At 42.9% G+C, this 17,029-nt stretch overlaps 1 protein-coding gene across 4 annotated transcripts in view; it reads right to left on the bottom strand.

Annotated features, from left to right (window-relative positions):
* Rbcn-3A (rabconnectin-3 alpha) overlaps positions 1 to 15,592 on the bottom strand; it is a 32,038-nt gene extending 16,446 nt beyond the window's left edge. For 2 of the 4 annotated variants that reach the window (XM_022807205.2, XM_022807207.2), the window contains exons 1-13: positions 13,258 to 15,592; positions 7,827 to 7,916; positions 7,335 to 7,442; positions 6,861 to 7,014; positions 6,307 to 6,492; positions 5,514 to 6,035; positions 4,188 to 5,392; positions 3,743 to 4,018; positions 3,147 to 3,462; positions 2,616 to 2,896; positions 2,214 to 2,477; positions 1,438 to 1,835; positions 135 to 1,230 (exon numbers count right to left, since the gene is read on the bottom strand). In XM_022807205.2, coding sequence (XP_022662940.1) covers positions 135 to 1,230; positions 1,438 to 1,835; positions 2,214 to 2,477; positions 2,616 to 2,896; positions 3,147 to 3,462; positions 3,743 to 4,018; positions 4,188 to 5,392; positions 5,514 to 6,035; positions 6,307 to 6,492; positions 6,861 to 7,014; positions 7,335 to 7,442; positions 7,827 to 7,916; positions 13,258 to 13,344 — 4,983 coding nt within the window. In that variant the 5' untranslated portion in view covers positions 13,345 to 15,592. The remainder of the gene's footprint in view (positions 1 to 134; positions 1,231 to 1,437; positions 1,836 to 2,213; positions 2,478 to 2,615; positions 2,897 to 3,146; positions 3,463 to 3,742; positions 4,019 to 4,187; positions 5,393 to 5,513; positions 6,036 to 6,306; positions 6,493 to 6,860; positions 7,015 to 7,334; positions 7,443 to 7,826; positions 7,917 to 13,257) is intronic. The other 2 variants (XM_022807206.2, XM_022807208.2) reach the window with 1 other exon arrangement.
* Positions 15,593 to 17,029: the final 1,437 nt, after the last annotated feature.

Below are 17,029 nucleotides of genomic sequence, written 5' to 3'. Positions count from 1 at the left end.
ATTACTTAAGGTCACGTAAAGATGACCATCACGTATTCAATGCATATAAACAAGTATACGTACAATCAATTCAATTATCTTTTCGCTTTATTCAGAGTGGAATCGACAGTATTCCATTAGTCGTGACCCCCTACCTGAGTAAGTATATTAGCTTGTTGTGTGTCGAAATGATTCGGATTTCGATTGGTTCTCTCCGAGGCCGAATGTGTCCTGATACGACCGGATGAATCTTCGTTCAGCGTATTAAAGTTGTCCGTTGCGTCGTCGAACAACATTGAGTAGTCGTCGGTTTGCCGGACATTACGTTTGTGCTCGCCGTTGGTTCCAGATGTGGCCTTCCCTTTCTGATCTTTGGCCTGTTCTTGGCTTAGCACCTGGGTGTCAGCCTCAAGGAGCTTGTAAAGCGGTAGCGGTGGAATCGAGGTGATTTCCACATAGTCTAGGTGAACTTCCTCGGTAAACACGTTGTCGCCTGCTCCGGGTGAGGCTTGCGGTGTGGTTCCCGATGGCGCGGCCAACGAGTACGTTCGACTTTTGCTCCAGCTGTCCTGCGACAAGGCCTCGCGTTCCTCCTGTCCGGTGCCCTTCCTCAGGCACCGAACAAGATGAGCCAAGATGGCCTTCACGCGCTTGATCTTACCAAAGGCCAACAGCTCCATCAACTGTTTGGGATGATACTGCGGTAAAACAGGACACGCGAGGCGACTGGTCTCGAACAGACCGAAATCCGGCAGTAATTCCTTAATAAGCTGTCCTCCGGCGCCTATGTTCGAAGCGCCACCGGTTTGGCCGCCTGCAGTAGCTTGAGCTTTGTCTAAACCGATCTTGGCTGCGTTCGCAACCACCTGCAACGATGCGTTCCGTGTGAGATTGGCCGAGCTGCCCATTCTCAGTTGCGTTTCTTGCACACGACTCATGAGGTCGTCTTCATGAAGACACCGTTTTGTGTACGTTGGATCGCTAAATGTCTCCTCAGTGTTCTTGTGCACAACGTAATCTTCGGCAAGCGCTCTCTTATGGGATTTCCATTGTGAATAAACATGCATTTCGTTATCCATGCCGACGACAAGAATGCCATCCCGCACCCATGACAGCTGCATAGGAAGTGCCGGAAGACCGTCAGCTGTGTGCAGCTCAAGTCCACGGATTTGCATCCAGCGTAGACGACTCGACTCCATTTGGGGTGCCATCGATGACCGTTGCTTAAGCAATGGCCTGTGGAAGCCAGTTCTGCGGCATACCACGGTGGAAACAAAGAATAAGTCGCACTGACTTAACTGTAATCGAGCTAGTTTTAGATATAATTTAGCAAAATAATTGTAATATTTTTTTTTTTTTTTGATAACTCTAATATGAGAGTTATCAACTTGAAAATATATGATTTAACTAAAGAAATAGCTGCAGGATTTGCTTCAAGAAAATAAGTAAATAAATTACCCGGCAGAAGCGTTGGTCGACGAGGGCGCTGCATTGCATTGCGCAATGTCATAGGACACGGGCGCATAGAGCATCACCTTCGGGCCCAAAGCGACCGTAAGTATGTGCGAGCCATCTTCCGAAGACACCCAATCAAGCTGCATTAAGGATTTTTGAACTAGAACACATTGATTTCCCTGTTCAATGATCGACTTCTTGAGCGTCTGAAGGGTCGCGTAACTAGGAACGGACAGCATGCGGCTGAGATCGCTTTTCGATGATGATTCAGCTAACTTTTGTACGATGTGGTCCATCTGTACTCGACTTCGTAGGTTAGCATCATAGATTGATGTTAAGTCTACGTCATCCGTTCCCCTACCGCAGTACACTCGTGGTAACTGAACATTTCTGAAGCGAATCTATTAGAGAAGAACAAGGTCGACCCACAAGAATCACAAACAAGTCGAACAGTAAGATTCGTCATAACCTTAAAGTACTTATAGAAGCCTAGATATAGAGTGCAAGCTAAAAAATTTTGTCCAAAAAGGTTAGTTGGTTACTTGACACAGGTTTCCACAAAGACGCCGTCAATTTTATAAGAGTATTTTACCGTATTAACATTACAAAAGTCTTATCTCAAATAATCATTGCAAACGTTTTACATAGGTTTTGTTTTTAGCTTAATCTTCAGTGTGTAACGGCCATGAAATTTCATACACAAATTCAATATTAGCTCATCTCAGTATAAGCTGGAAATTTAGACCAGAAAAACAAAAAGCTCCATTAGTAATTCTGACCGTGTCTTCTAGAACCCACTCCGAGCCGCCGGTACTTTCGCACTCGTAAATGGCCACCGCAAGGTTGACGTATCGTTCGTCGGTGTTGCCTTTCGTTGGTCGAGTGAACGACGACCCCAGCTTGAAGGCCACAGCAACCCGGCCTGAGTAGGCCGCTGATACCGCCAGCGGAGAGCCGTCGACATCAATGGCGGACTCGGTCGTGTTCAGTACCATCCGCCATTCGGTCCACTGGAAGCTTTTAGAGCCGTCGTTTTTTTCGTCCTATTAGAAGAAATTCCGCACATATTTAATTCTTAATAATCTGGTCTTGTTTTTCTTAATAAAGGAGATTTATAGTTCGACACGAACATGCAGGTCACAAGTTTTAAATTCTGCCTGTTTATATAATAGTAGGCTTACCTGAGCGCATCTCCAGAATCTAGTCTTCCCATCGCTACACGCAGTACAGATCAGATAAGGCGAGAGGCAGGCCGGGTAGATATTACTCGAGCTGAGATGGCCTGCAGCCGGTTCAGCGTGAACAATTTCAACGCCGTCGGGCAGCGGCAGTTCGTGTTCACACAGCTTTTCGGTGACGATTTTAAGGGGGGATGCATGCAACAATGAATGCTCCGAGCGATCTGGTGTAGAACTACGAGAGGAATGACACGAATCTTTCGTGTCGTTAGACGTTACGAATGCTACAATGACAAACACAATGGTAAATCAAAAAATTAATTGCAATCTGTAAAAACAATACGAAGAAAACTAATATAATATTTTATTAATTAGATATAACGCAATGATAATAATAGATTTGAAATTTGGGTGCAGAACAACGGGTATTTTACGAACTTCTAGAGAGCGAAACGAGAAATCTATGGCTACTTTTAATCTGTAATTATATAAGTTATCTTAACGTTGTACTCCTAGCTGCTGCAGTATACGTACGATTCGTATCAGGGAGATCCTGTTTTAGATTATTCCTATTATTGGTAACTGCTAAATCTTCTTTAATCATCTCCGAAAGGCTGTGCCCGTCTGGATGTTGACGTTGGTTCGCTGAGTCGTTAACGTTGTGTGTTGAAGCAATCGTTAGTTTCCACATATGAATAACACTTTTACGATCCTTCTTTTCAATAACGACTAGATAAAAAGGCTCCCTGAAAATGGCCGAGTGCTGCAATTCTATATAGGCCTTGAAGCTCCTTCCCAAACGCATAAACTGCATGGAACCGTCACCGCATACACCAAGGATCAAAGTTTCCTAAGGAAAAAGGCGATAAAGTATAAAAATCGAGCTCATAATATAGTCATATATCTTATCTCAAATATTCAAACGAAGACGCTAATCTTATGGAATTATAGTTATGAACATTGTTGCATCAAACACAAACAGAACCCTGCCATTTACTGCTACTACTCTGAGATGGCTAAGATAAACTGAATCTGGTTTCAGTTCCTATTGCACAAAAGTTTAATATTTAGTTCTGAAGTATTTTGCGATTCGAAGGTACGTAGAGCAAAGGGCGAGTGTCTGCACGCACCTGGAAGACATGCAATAACTGCGTATGCTGCCAGTCGGCGACGGCGTCTGCAATGGCATCTAGCTCAATGATGCATCCGGGTCTTGCAGTACTCTGCAACGATACGATGTTGAAGCCTTCCAATAGCTGTTGAACATGCGTTCGTTGTCCGCCAGGACCGTCATGTAATGACAATGAGCTGGCCGCCGAGCTAACGCTCATTGTATCAATTGCTTGCTGTTGTCTTTTGCGAGCCATTACCAATTCTGCCAGAAGACTGCGTGCATCAATAAGCGCCTGGAAAGGAACAATAACAATATTAGAGTGGTATGACAAGGTTACAACGCCTACAAAGCTCTACTTTATGTCCCCGAGGGAGCCGTATCCGTATGTAAACAGGAGTTTTTTTTACATATGTAGTATAGTATCAAATGCTTTGTAGATGTAACAGTCTCGCGACCGTTACCTGATAGACGCGAAGTCTGGTACCATCAGATGCGACGAAACAGGCCGAAGGCGAATTCGACACGGTGCCTAATGTCGACGAAGGAAGTAGTGTTGGTATCCAAGCGACGTTCGAAAACGCCGATAGATGCAGGCTGTTAATACGTGCGAGTTCGCTAATGCCGCCCGATTTGCTGAGCGGGCCAACACTCTCCACTTTCCACAAGATAAGTTCTGAGCAGAATCCCCCATTACGGCCGCTCACGCATTCACTTGTTGGCGATAGAGTAGTCTGTGGTGAGTTATGGTGAGACGTTGTCAGCAGTAGCGGCAAGACCGGATGGCATGTAATATCGTTGATCCGGAATCGATGACCACACACGCGCTTATTTGAGTGCGTGACACTTAGCACATGTGTCAAACTTTCCTCATCCTTGAATGTCAGATACCACAGGTTCAGAGACCCGTTTGAGTGTTTCGAGATCATCGACACTGTTGGAGTGCAGGTCCATTCCTTAGCTTGTAACATAAGATCCTTGGTGGCGTCGCCCCCTGGTGTACTTTCGAGAGCTCCCAGTCCCCGCAGGACTGTCTTAAGGTCAAGACCAGCTGTCGGCAGATAAAGCGAGATATTCTGCGACATAGTCGCCGCATCTCCAAGAGCGATAGCGTTGGAGATTCGCGAATTAAAACTGACCTGCGGCTGGCGGAATGCTCCTGGAAGAGATTCATCGAGATAGTCGACTATCCACACGAGGAAGCTGCCATCAATTGGATGAACTGAGAATAGCAGATCACTGGTTTTGTGCCATTGTTTTAGTAGTGCTTCAAGTTTACTCTCAAGCGCTTCACCTAAACAGTGATCAGCATCCTTGGGTACGTTAATTGGTGCGGGGCCGTGTTTCTCGTTAGAGCCATTCGAAGCCGTCGACTCAGAGTGAGAGATTTTATCATCTTTGGAGTGCGCAGTAGGCGAGCGGTCAGACATGACCTCGTCTGCCGGCAGCGCCTCTTCAGCAGGTTCTGGTTTGTTGCGTTCCGCTTCTTCAGCTTCCTGCTGTTTACGGATAGCTTCTTGAAACGCTTTAACTGACAGATCATGCAGGAGTTTTTCCGCACCCCGACTAAAACAAATCTCTTTATTGTTCAGCCAATGTAGAACAAAATGGCCGCCCGCGTCATCTGCGCGATCCTCATCTGACCGCATGGCCGGTACGAGCGGAATATCTGTAAAAACAGAAAAACGTAGGACAAATTACTCCGCCCACTAATGTTTACACACTAGTACAAAAGACACGCAAAATAATGCTATTCATGTGTACTAAACTTGATGCGGCTTCCAACATACCTGATTCAGCATTAATCGACGCTGCCAAATGAAAGTGGACGCCAGGTGCAACTCCACTGCCCTGCAGGGCAAAGTTGTGGAAGTCATTAATAGAGAACGAGCTCGGTAAAGAGGGCATTGTTTCGACAGGAGCTCCGTTGGCAATGATGCCTGTGGTGTCGTTGGTTCCAGCGGGGGTTGTTCCTACCGGCAATGATCCACCTCCATGTTTCGCCTTGTGCTCGCTGAGCGACTTGATGTGTTTCAGCTTGCTCATAATCTTATTCTTATGTCGCTGCACCTTCGGCTGTTGATTAGCGAACGCCTCGATCTGGCTAAGATTAATGAGTCCATCTTCCGGTAACAATGTTTGAGACCATAATCGGCAAATACTGTCTTTACAAGAGGTGACTAGCATATTAGCGACACAGCCACGAGGCATATACTTAGACGTGTGACGCCACGAAAGTGCCGTGACAGCTCGTGGGTGCGGGAGATAAACGAAATTGAAGAGCTTCTGTTGAGGCTTCTTATCGCCATTGGCTAAAGGGAAAGAATATAAGGGATAAGATTAGTCGCACTGATAATGCAAATACTTGTTGCTGTATTTGAAAATAATTCCGAAACCACAATGGCAGGATTCCGGCAGAGCTCACTTATTGTAAGGAGAATATTTTCTGAATATCGTATAACTGTAATAATTAAACTTTTAATCTACGAGAGACTTTTTACTAGGGACCTCACTCTATCGTTTAACACGTTTTTTCTGCAAACAGAACTTTGTCTGTTTCTATACATAGCTAACAAGACTTACCATCGCAGGTCTCGTACCAAACCTTAGCAAGGCGATCATTTCGACCCGCTGTGGCAAACATGGTTCCATCGTTGGCGAACTTGAGAAAGTGCACCGACGACGAAGTCGCAATCTGCCACGATTTGAGCCATGGACTTGAATCCGAAATAGGCTCGTCATCCTCCGCTCCCATCGTAAATTTAACACCTGTAGAAATAAACACAACGAAAAAAATTCAAACATAGAAGGGCATACCTTTATCGCTAACGCCATAAATATCCCTACCTGCTAGTTACGGATCTAGCGACGCGCCGATCCTGGTGAATAGATTATAGTAACGTGTTACAGCGATTTTTAGCTTTACTTTGACATTTTTAAGCATGTACGATTTGATCTACACAAAAGAGTTATTCCGTGCCTTTTTCCGAGCAAACAGGTCGAGTACAAAAGCCTCATTCATTCTAATTAGATAGTTAACCTGACGGGTATAGATTGAATCGATGCAACTGCATTAGGTAGAGCTACACGTCGACAGTGAGCATTTGCAGTGTTAGCCGTTATCGTTTCCTACGTACCCTCAGCTGTCTCATCCTTAGGGAGATAGTTCCACAATTCGAGATTGGATTCGGTGGCAACGAGCAATCTCGTGGCTGAGATATTCCATGAAATCACTTTGACGGGACATCCGATGTCCACGGACGCTGTCTCCACCCAGCGATAATCGAGTTTCTAAATTTACAGAATAAAAAGCCAAAATAAGGTGTCGACGACTCGTATTTGTACCGGGTAGATTTGGCGAAGTCAGAGGCACCATCGTAGGTCTGCAGGTAATTCATGCGGTAGTTTCCTTAATAATTAATTCGCCTAATTATTTAGTCCCTTTTTTGAAATGAATACGAAACATTTCAGATAATGGTCTATTGCTCTTTGTTTTAAGCTTACTAAGAACTTCGAGATGACACTTACAACTTCACATTAGTATGCTAATTATCTTACGGTCAGCATGCAGAAGATATACATTAGTTTGGCCAACATTTTTTAATACTCACGTGCGCCGAGTTATTGTTTAGAAGAGGCGACGGCTCAAAGATTGAGATCTTCTTAGCATAGGCAGCAGCAATTTTTCCAACGTCATTAGAACAATCTAGCGAAGTAACCTGCAACAAGCAGTGATGTATCGTATTAAGCGTGCGACAATTACAAAAGAGGTTACGTATAAGAGGCGCCTGTAAACTTTTGTGGCATCGATTCGGTGTGTCAGTTTTGGATAAGTTGTAGTTTTTAGTTGCCATGGCACAATAACAGGACTTAATTTCGACGGCTGGCGTAGATACACGAAGTAGAAAAATTCGACCGGAAAGGCACCATAGCGGAAAAGAATATAGCTATACCGTTATGCATCTTCTAATTATTGACATGGAGCTAAAAAATGTGTAGTCTTCAGAGATCATAAGTAATCTACAGTATCACAGAAAGAACATCTGTAATAATCTTAGATAAAACAGCACAGCTTTAAAAGTTTCCATTAGTGAAAAACAAACCTGCACGTTCCCATGGCACACTCCCGCAATTATTTGAACCCTCTCGAGCTCCGATGACAAAATGACGATATTACAACCCGCGGCATACACCTAAAACAAACAAACGCCACAACATTATGATACAAATCTATGTAAATTATTAAATTAGAAATTTTAACAAAAGACGGAATACTATTGGAGACTGTTTTGCCACCTGGAATAAACGAATTTCTCAGGACGCGTTCAACGCTCAGTCAATATATGTGCTTTGTTCTGATAATACCAGTCAGTCAATAGGTTGCGCTGAATTACAGAGAAAGAGTAATTCATTGAGTATGGAACCAGCCTTTCAAATGTACGTTTCAAAGTAGAAAGGTGAACTAATGCTAAGAGAATCGACGAGCATCTCTTACTAATCTTATGTATGTAATGTATATGGACGTATGTACGTAACTTATATGTACGTAAATAGTTCGACACTAGGATGTAAAATGTGTCGTCCTTCTAAACAGACCTTTGCCAACACGTAATTCGATGATAACATTCACTCTGAAAACCCAACCGTCTCTTCTTATTTTCTTATTCTTATTCCATATATTTAACTCTTTACTTGAGTTAGATTTCTCAAAAGTTTTAAAAAACTCAGCACTGATTTTCGCGTGTTTTGTTGTAGCGTACAGTTGTTGGTAGGGAAACATTTATCGTTGCTTACGAGACGAAAATAGCCGATATTTGTATACCTAATTGCTATGGCTGTACCCTATGATTAGATTCGTATTTTACGTGCGCATATATAGATATATAGACGAAAACTGCCGAATACTTTAGCTCGCTCAGAAACTATACGGGAAATAGAAGGACAATCGTCGTCTGTACAACTCTGTAGCTACTGCCAATCTTCTTTTTATGTTCAACGCTACACTCTCACTTATGGTTATTGCAAATATAATGCTCAGCTGTAGGGCCATTGAATTTACTGTATTGTTAAGGTGATGATCGTGAGAAGAAGATTTTCCAATGCTGTCTCTTGTTACGTTTACGTAATAAGAATAATGCAAGCGCGACGGTTGTACAACTACTAAACTTTAAATGATGTATTCGTATACTTCGTGGCCTTTATTCATTTGCGATAAAAAAGGTTGGCTTAGAGGGCAGAATGCTTCCTTAGATGGGATTTGGAGGTTTGATAGTATAAACGACACTTACATTGTAATGACTGCTTGAACACTAATGTCTTATTCCCCAGCGGTGGACAACCACCAAAAAGGCTATCAAAATGCGTCTAAAAAAAAGTCGTATCTAAGCGTATTATAGCTTAATTTTCACTCCACCAAGTTTATCCAAATTTCTGCGGATGTAATTTGCTCGATTCGCCTTAATCATCAAAAATACAACGCTCGAATTATATGTACTGCAACCACAGCAGTATGTTCGACCTTGAACAATCAAAAAACCCTTGAAAATCTGTGGCAGACGATATGACATTAGGTAAAACTGTTTCATTCTAGAAAACCCAATATCTATCTACTTTGTCGAAAGGTTTCGGCGAGAGATCACGATCTCTCGACCAATCTATTCATATTTTTCGTTCAATTTCTATCAAAAGCACATTGTGATGGGAGAAGAGGTACGGAATAGAGTGCCCGCTAAAGCCACACTCCGACACATGTGTTCCATAGATATACCTATCATAGGCATTAGGTGCAGAGAAAACAAGAAATATAGTGCCACGCTTCTAACTGCTGAGGTTTGATCAATCATCTGAATTGACCCTCCATCAAGTTAGTCGCCACCAGCGCGGAAACTTAACAAGCTACTGGCGTACCAAATAACTAACTACCACCGTGTGCGTATCATAGCAAATATATTACCAGTATAAGCTTTGCTCATTCAATTTTTTACACACGCTGTTTTTCAACACAAATAAACTGACTGTGTTGATACTAAATTATATAGTTGTGAATCTTCTTATGTTCAGACGCATGTTTTATTGTGATGCGTCTGATATGTGTATTTTATGTCCCTACGTATACACTGGCTAAGCTGAACTACTTGCACTGTCGAAATCTTAACGCTTTATTGAATGTCTTTTCTTCTTTTCTCACAGGTATTGGACTATTATTTTGATCTTCAGGTCTCATTTAGACTCTTTTCTTATAAAAATAGTATTGGTGGCCTTATTTAGACTTTTGATTAAAAGTTGCGTTGAATGATATACTACGTTCATTGTGAGGACAACGGACACTGCTCGACAGTCCCGTAAGCTCGCGAAATTCCTCTTGTTCTCATGAATCTGATTTGCCACCTTTACATTCAGAATGAAACAAGCTATTTTACAAGAACAACGCGACCCAATTATCGTTAAATTGATGAAACGTTTGTCAAAAGTTATTTCAGAATTATTAATTTTTACTTCAATGTATACCCAGATACGTTTGACAACATCCATATCTTTTAATTGGCGGCTAAAAACCCAGACGTGGAAAAGGCAAAGATTTAAAGGTTACGCGTGTTAATCAAGCCACATTTTCCTTAATGGCAAATATTATGAGAGGAATTGAAGTCGACGTACAGCGTTCATTCAACGATTTACCATAAAGTGTCGCCTTCATTTCAATTACGATTTGATGACGACTCAACCAGTGCTCTAGATAGGTCATGTCTTACTATGGGGAAAAAAACTATGGGTCTGCAACGAAGTAAAGTCACCTATAAAGCGTATCTTTCTCACCGCAAAAAAGAATCTATTATCCCGCCTCCAAATGATGAGCCTACAAATGTCGTGATTCATAAGAGGCCAAGGACTGGCGAGTTAGTGGGTACATGTAGGCTTTTTCATGTACAACGTGTGTTTGTATATTTAATATATTAAGATCTACGACAGTTTCGATTAACCGAGATCGGTGTGCTCCGTTTTTGATCTACGCACATCACAGGGATGGAGTCCCCCCAATAACCCAAATTCGGAACCAGAAACCGATCTAAATGATCTTTATTGTCAAAATAAACAACTCCCTGCTAAAGTTCCTTTGTTTAATAACGTATATGTATCCTAGCACGAACTAGAACTTGCAGCCAGTTTGCGTTTTCTTCGTGCAAAAGACAAGCCTGGTGGGTGCGTTATTTTTAGCAAATGGAACAATCGTCTTCAAGTTGACTAGCTGGCTGGCTGGCTGGCTGGCTTGCTTTCGCCTATCCACCACCGTTGTTGAACTAGTTGAGACCTTCTACGCAGCAAACTCTGTCCCGCGTTTGTAGGAAACCCCACGCACTTGAACCGTTTGCTCTCTCTGCACTTGCGCCCCTGACAGCGCTCTTCTATTGTAAAGCAGCCAGCCCAGATCAACAAGATCTAATCAAATACGCTACACATTTCATAACATATTGATACACTAACGATGTTTACCCATAAATTGCTTTATTCCCCTGTAACACTAAAAAGATTAGCTCAGCGATATGTATGTGCCGTGAAATATTTAAGCTTAGCTCAGTCAGAAGAGAAGTGTTACTTTTAACTTAAGCACACATTTGGTTACATTTTTCATACTGTTTTTAAAATAAAAGGGCAAGTTTTTAAAATAGAAGATTTATTTGCACAATTTAAATTTGCACAGCAATACGCAACTGTAGGCGCATTTCTTCTTTTCAGTCGATTCAGGAAATTTTTATGTCACCCTTTTCTGCTGCCACTCTTTCCAAGTTAACGCAATTTACAGTGAATAGATGAAAATAGCGGCAGCGGGGTCTAGGGATAGCTAATGCGCATCTCATCGAGTACGCTGCCATCGTCAGCAAGAACGTGCGGCCGTCGCTGGCTTAAATTTCAACACTGGCAAATGGACACCATATCGTTTCATAAATCTGTTGGGGAACCCTCAACTAGTTTTAGTAGGACATATCCCGACTGGGCCTTTTATTTAGTAGAAGAAATCCTTGATACCGAACGGAAAAGCTGATTCCGAAAACTTCTTGGAATGCTAAAAACAACCGCAAGCATTAGAAAAAGAAAATAGGGTACCTTTTTGTGCGGGTTCTGACCCCTCACGTACGATGTTTACATAGCTAACAGCACCATTTGGAGTATCTCCTACAAGTGTACTTAATTCACGTGATCGACAAACATCATCAACCGCAGTTGTACTTTAACTGCGTCATGTTTATACGATTTTTTATAAAAAAAAAAAGTCACATTTATAACGCTCATTAAACTAGTTCAGCTTTGTCTATCCTAATTGGTATCATGCGACTCGGCACTGTAACATGTACTTCACTAATATTACTACGCTATTAGAAAAAGAAGTACGGGATAAGCCAAAGCTTCGATCGACCAACACTCATTTTGGCCGCGGATTAACCTGGCTGCAGTAACAGCAATTTCTAGACAAAAGAAACAACGAAAGTCCAATTCTCGTCGATACGAGGAAAAGGACAACTTTTCATGGAAGCAGGGACGGCGGTCACCGCATGATGTGCTACAGTATTATTCACCGATACGCATTATCTTAGTACTTTCATGAAGATGCACCCTTACACCAAACTAAAAGTTGATGTAGTTTTTTTTTTTGTCACGGAGTCCATTACGCCCACTGTCTCAAAGCCTCTCCAGACAACACATTTTCTTTACTAGCTATGGAGTGAAGTCCACATAATAAATATATCAGCAAGTGTCATATAAATGCGATTTACGAAGTCGTCATTAGATGAAGTGAGCGTTGCAAGGTTGAAAGGATTTGAGACACACAAGGAGGAAAACCTTACACAGAGCTGAAGGCAGATAATGGCTGAAACGCTACATATAGGAATGTAGTACGAGGGTATGACATTTGCAATCGTTAGATGGCTCCCGCCAACTCCATAGGGCCGATTTCATTAACTCTGTTAAGAGTCAACTCAAACTAAACTCCGGAAGCCGTTCGCAGTAAACTGACTGCTCCCAGAAGTCTCTTTTACTTTTTCATTGAGCCTCGCACTTATCTTTGCAAAAATACCCACTGATGGCACAAAACTGCTACAATCTTAATTATAAAAAGTGTATATATTCTCCTATCTTGTGCCACATCGCACTCGCAAGACTTGCCAAATCCGAAAAGCCTGCGCTACGACTCAAACGTTCGATATTAAATAAGCCATAAATACGATTATCTAAGGCGGACTGGCTTTAACCTTTAATTCACTATATTGGGAAGCTAAATTGTTAAGATTTTACCAAGTAGCTATCTAAAAAAATGCGAATTACCTGTTTCACCGGCGTTTCATTGTCTGCTAGTTTTAGATACTATAGATATATACACTATAAAAAGCACTTATAAGCTTGTCCTGTCTTTCCTACCGGATTACCTAGTTTGTTTGTAAATGATCTTGTTTTGTTTATTTGTTTGATTATTACCATAGATCGATGGCACTATGTGTCTACAGTTAGCAAACGTAAGTTCCTAATGCAAATGAAACTTACCGTAAATGGGACCCCCTCAACCGACCCGACGGAATAACAATAATCCCCTGGGTTTACGGCCCCCGTCAACACTTGGTGTAGGTTCATCCTCGTCGTTCCCAAGCAGCAACCGGCCTCTAAGGGGCAATAGCTCTCGTCTGCCAATGATCACGACGATCCATTGAGATACTCCGAGGTTACAGCGCAGCACACACTGGGAGGAACGCAGCCACTTAGTTCGTAAAATTCTCGCGGATAGCTTGATTGATAGGTAAATGAGTTCAGCTGGTGAGTCGCGAAATCCAAAAACTGCTAAAGAGGGCACTTAGACAACGGAGGATGTCACTCACAAAAAAACGACTACCATGTACTCACGAAGATACTCACGGGGAGCAGTTACGCTTAACACCCACGAATTTGCAAACAAATAAATAAGGAAACACGTTAAAAAATCACTGTAACAACGGCGGCGACAGCGGAAACGATGTGTCTGCTTTTGGTTTCTTTTCGAATAAGCACAATCTCCCCACTTGAGCTGTGTATTTTTTTCAAGGTATATGTACTTTACCGGCTTGACTTGTTTCACTCTGTGTACCGCAATTCGTAATCAAACATTTATACACATATTTGTACTCTGTCCTCAGGTGATACACGATTGATTAACCGATCTTTGAGTCTCTGTATTCCAAACCTATTCGCACTTGCTTTGCTCACCTACGACGACCAAATCACAATCAGCGTATGCTCTTCTATTGTAGTGCAATTTTACGATACGACAATTTCCCTGCGAAGCCAACTTGGGGAAGTCGTCATTGTTACGGACTAGTTAAACGGCGTAAGGCGATTCCTTGCTCGGGATAGCTGTTTGGTAGGAAATCCCTAGTTGGTCGCTACGTCAACTCATGCTTGAATCGGCGTCTATTCGCTAATACTCTTTACTCGCGGACAATGGCAATTACGAACCGTAGAGTTACGCCGTGCTTCACGCCAACCTCTTCGTCACACTAAACCTTGTTGTTGTGATTGTTGTTGTCGTCGTCTAACGATGTATGCAATATGCCTGACAGCCGGGGAGTTAGTTATCGGTGAGAACATTGAACTGCGGCTGATCGATGGTAGAGCTGTCGCCGGAAGTCGAAGGGTTTGGCAATGGCATCACTGAGAACAACCAGCAAAATATCAATAGCAGTAAATTCACGAGCACCAACACTGAAGTGGGAACATTGACAGCAGACAAAGCTAATGCTGCGCCCAGTCACTTAATCACAATGCGATCAGGTCGATATTAATATGATCGCAGACGATATAGACGTTAATCACACATGCAGATTGCATATAATTGCAACTACTGTCAGTGAGCTATTGCTATTGTAGCAATGGCAGCTCGGGATACGAACTCACCCTCGACTACCGTTCCTGACGATGATCACCGCAAGGAATCAGGTGTAAATATACGGTGCTTCTGTTAGTAAATGGAGTCTTGTGGAGTAAATGCCGTTGATTAGAAAAACAGGGTTGCGGTAACTAATCAGATCGATAAGCGTCACACGTAATACGTATACGTGAGGGATACAGATGGAAAGCCTTTTCGATCGTTCTCTGGGCTCTGTGGGCGTTTTGACAAACCCCTCGGCAACGACAGCAACTACGAAATGGTGACGGCGGTAGCTGCAGCGAATATTTCGTTAGCACAGATTCTTATGGTGGCTGCCGACTGGGGCCTACACAGAAAGATGACTTGTCGTATATCGACTCCACTCAATTGTATAGTGAATTTCACACTATTATCACTGACCAATATCTTTCTTTCTCACGTTAACATTAATTTCCTTGTTAAATATGATCAGCTAGGCCACTGCTAAGTCTTGTCTACATTAGTAACGGCTAGAGAGTAGAACAACTAGCAAACCGTCGGGCCGTGTGAGAAAAGGAGCACCTTTCCACCCCCTTCTCTCAATCTTCACTGTGGGTATATAGTTTCCCCGCCCGTCTTCACTGGCCTTTCCAGTGTAATTTTTTTTCAGGGGAAACGATTATCAATGTCTGTTAGGTTGTCGTCGCTAAATAGTCCTGGATACTCACACTGTTTCCACAAATTGTATTGTCTCAACGAGCAGCAGCTGTAATACACTCAGCACCAACAAACATTTCTCCTGCCGCACTTGGAGGTCTTGTGAATCGAGCCGAAGTCGTCCATGCTCCACGATTCATCGCATCGCGTCTATATAACAGAAAGGAACACCGACAGGCGAATATTGTGCTATCATTTGTAATAATGCTGGTGATAGTATAGGAAGTGATAGAGCCACTAGCCTTGACCACTAGCGATACTCTACGCTCTGCGTATAGCCGCTGCGTTCTCTCTTTGTCTGCTGCGGCTGCTGCCGCCGCTGTTACTGTTTGTCGTGCTGCGCTAAAGCTACATGCCCGTCACCAGCAGCAGCAGCAGCAGCACCCCAGCGCACGGCACATATAGTCGCGGTTTTTCTAAATCTCTCGCGGCAGAGGCGCCACTACCGCACTGTTGTAGCAGCATACTTGTGTGTTGTGTAGCAGTAGTTCGAAACAGTTCGACGATAAATAGCTTGCAGGAGCGTAAACCTACGGAAGTCGCTGACTGATAATGGAAGTACTCGTAACAAAAGCAGCTGCTGTTAGGGTTATAGCTGTCGTCGTAATGCAGTCACCTGACAACACTGGGCAACCATCTTAGGAGAGGGAGAACGACCGTGCCGCTGTTGCTGGCATCGGTCGGGGGTGACGAACGGACGTGAGGGCCGATCTGTCCGCCTGTCCGTCCATCCATTCGACCGTGCCTAACTCTATAGCCACAGGAGCCTAAGTGTAATGTGTCGGCTAAACAGGTATGAGCTGATGTGCGTGAGTAAGTGGTACCTATGTGTCCTGTTCGCCCGGTGTTACTGCCGTTATCATCCGCTTGCTAAGTAACTGTAGCTACAGCAGACGGAGAAGCTGATAGCTGCCTTGCACCGCCTTTGGCGGTCAACGCGATATTAATATAACAGATAATATATATATATAATGACAATTATAGAGAAAATCCTAATAAGCATACCTGAAATGTGCCAAGCAGTTATGGACCACGAATAGTTGTAGATCGAATTTGAACCACTCTCAGAGCCTTAAAGTTAGCGTATTCGATGCGCTTTTACTACAATGCTCCAAAGTAGACAAGAGCACAATTCGTTCGAATTCGTGACGCTCCTAATTGCTACGAATTGTGGACATAACAAAATGAAGAACGACGTTTGAGCAATCCTTGCTAAACATTCAAGGCAATACTTTTAAAATACAGTCATTTATCTAAATAAAATGATAATGTTAACGATGTTTATAATGTGATCTAATCCAATTGAACGTCCTGCAAATATCGCTTTCTAATGTATTTCATTATCGTAACCAGCCGCGATCTACTTATTGCAAAAAGGAGCCACTACTACGCTTTACAAAACAATATTTTAACCTGTTCAACGTTCCGTAATTATTCCTAACTTTTTTAATAATTTCAGTTGTTATTGCTCTCTCAGTTCTTACCATTATTCTGGTCAGCAGGTTAGCTGAGTTGCGTAGAGTGGCATCTGCGCAGGCCGCCGGCTGAGAGCGCCTGCGGGAGCAGCCGCAGGACACCGAAGAAGTGGAAAATGTTATAAATCTATGATTCTTTGGAAGACGGCTCTCGGACTTAAACTTCTAAATAAAAAAAAACTGCTCCGCTTTTAAGAAAACATTGCCCTAGTACGGGCCATGCGCGAATCAGTAGTAGCTCATCACA

Source organism: Varroa destructor, unplaced genomic scaffold (genome assembly GCF_002443255.2).
Source record: "Varroa destructor unplaced genomic scaffold, Vdes_3.0 BEIS01000005.1, whole genome shotgun sequence".
Classification (NCBI taxonomy): Eukaryota; Metazoa; Arthropoda; class Arachnida; order Mesostigmata; family Varroidae; genus Varroa; species Varroa destructor.
This window is presented reverse-complemented; position numbering and strand designations above follow the sequence as displayed.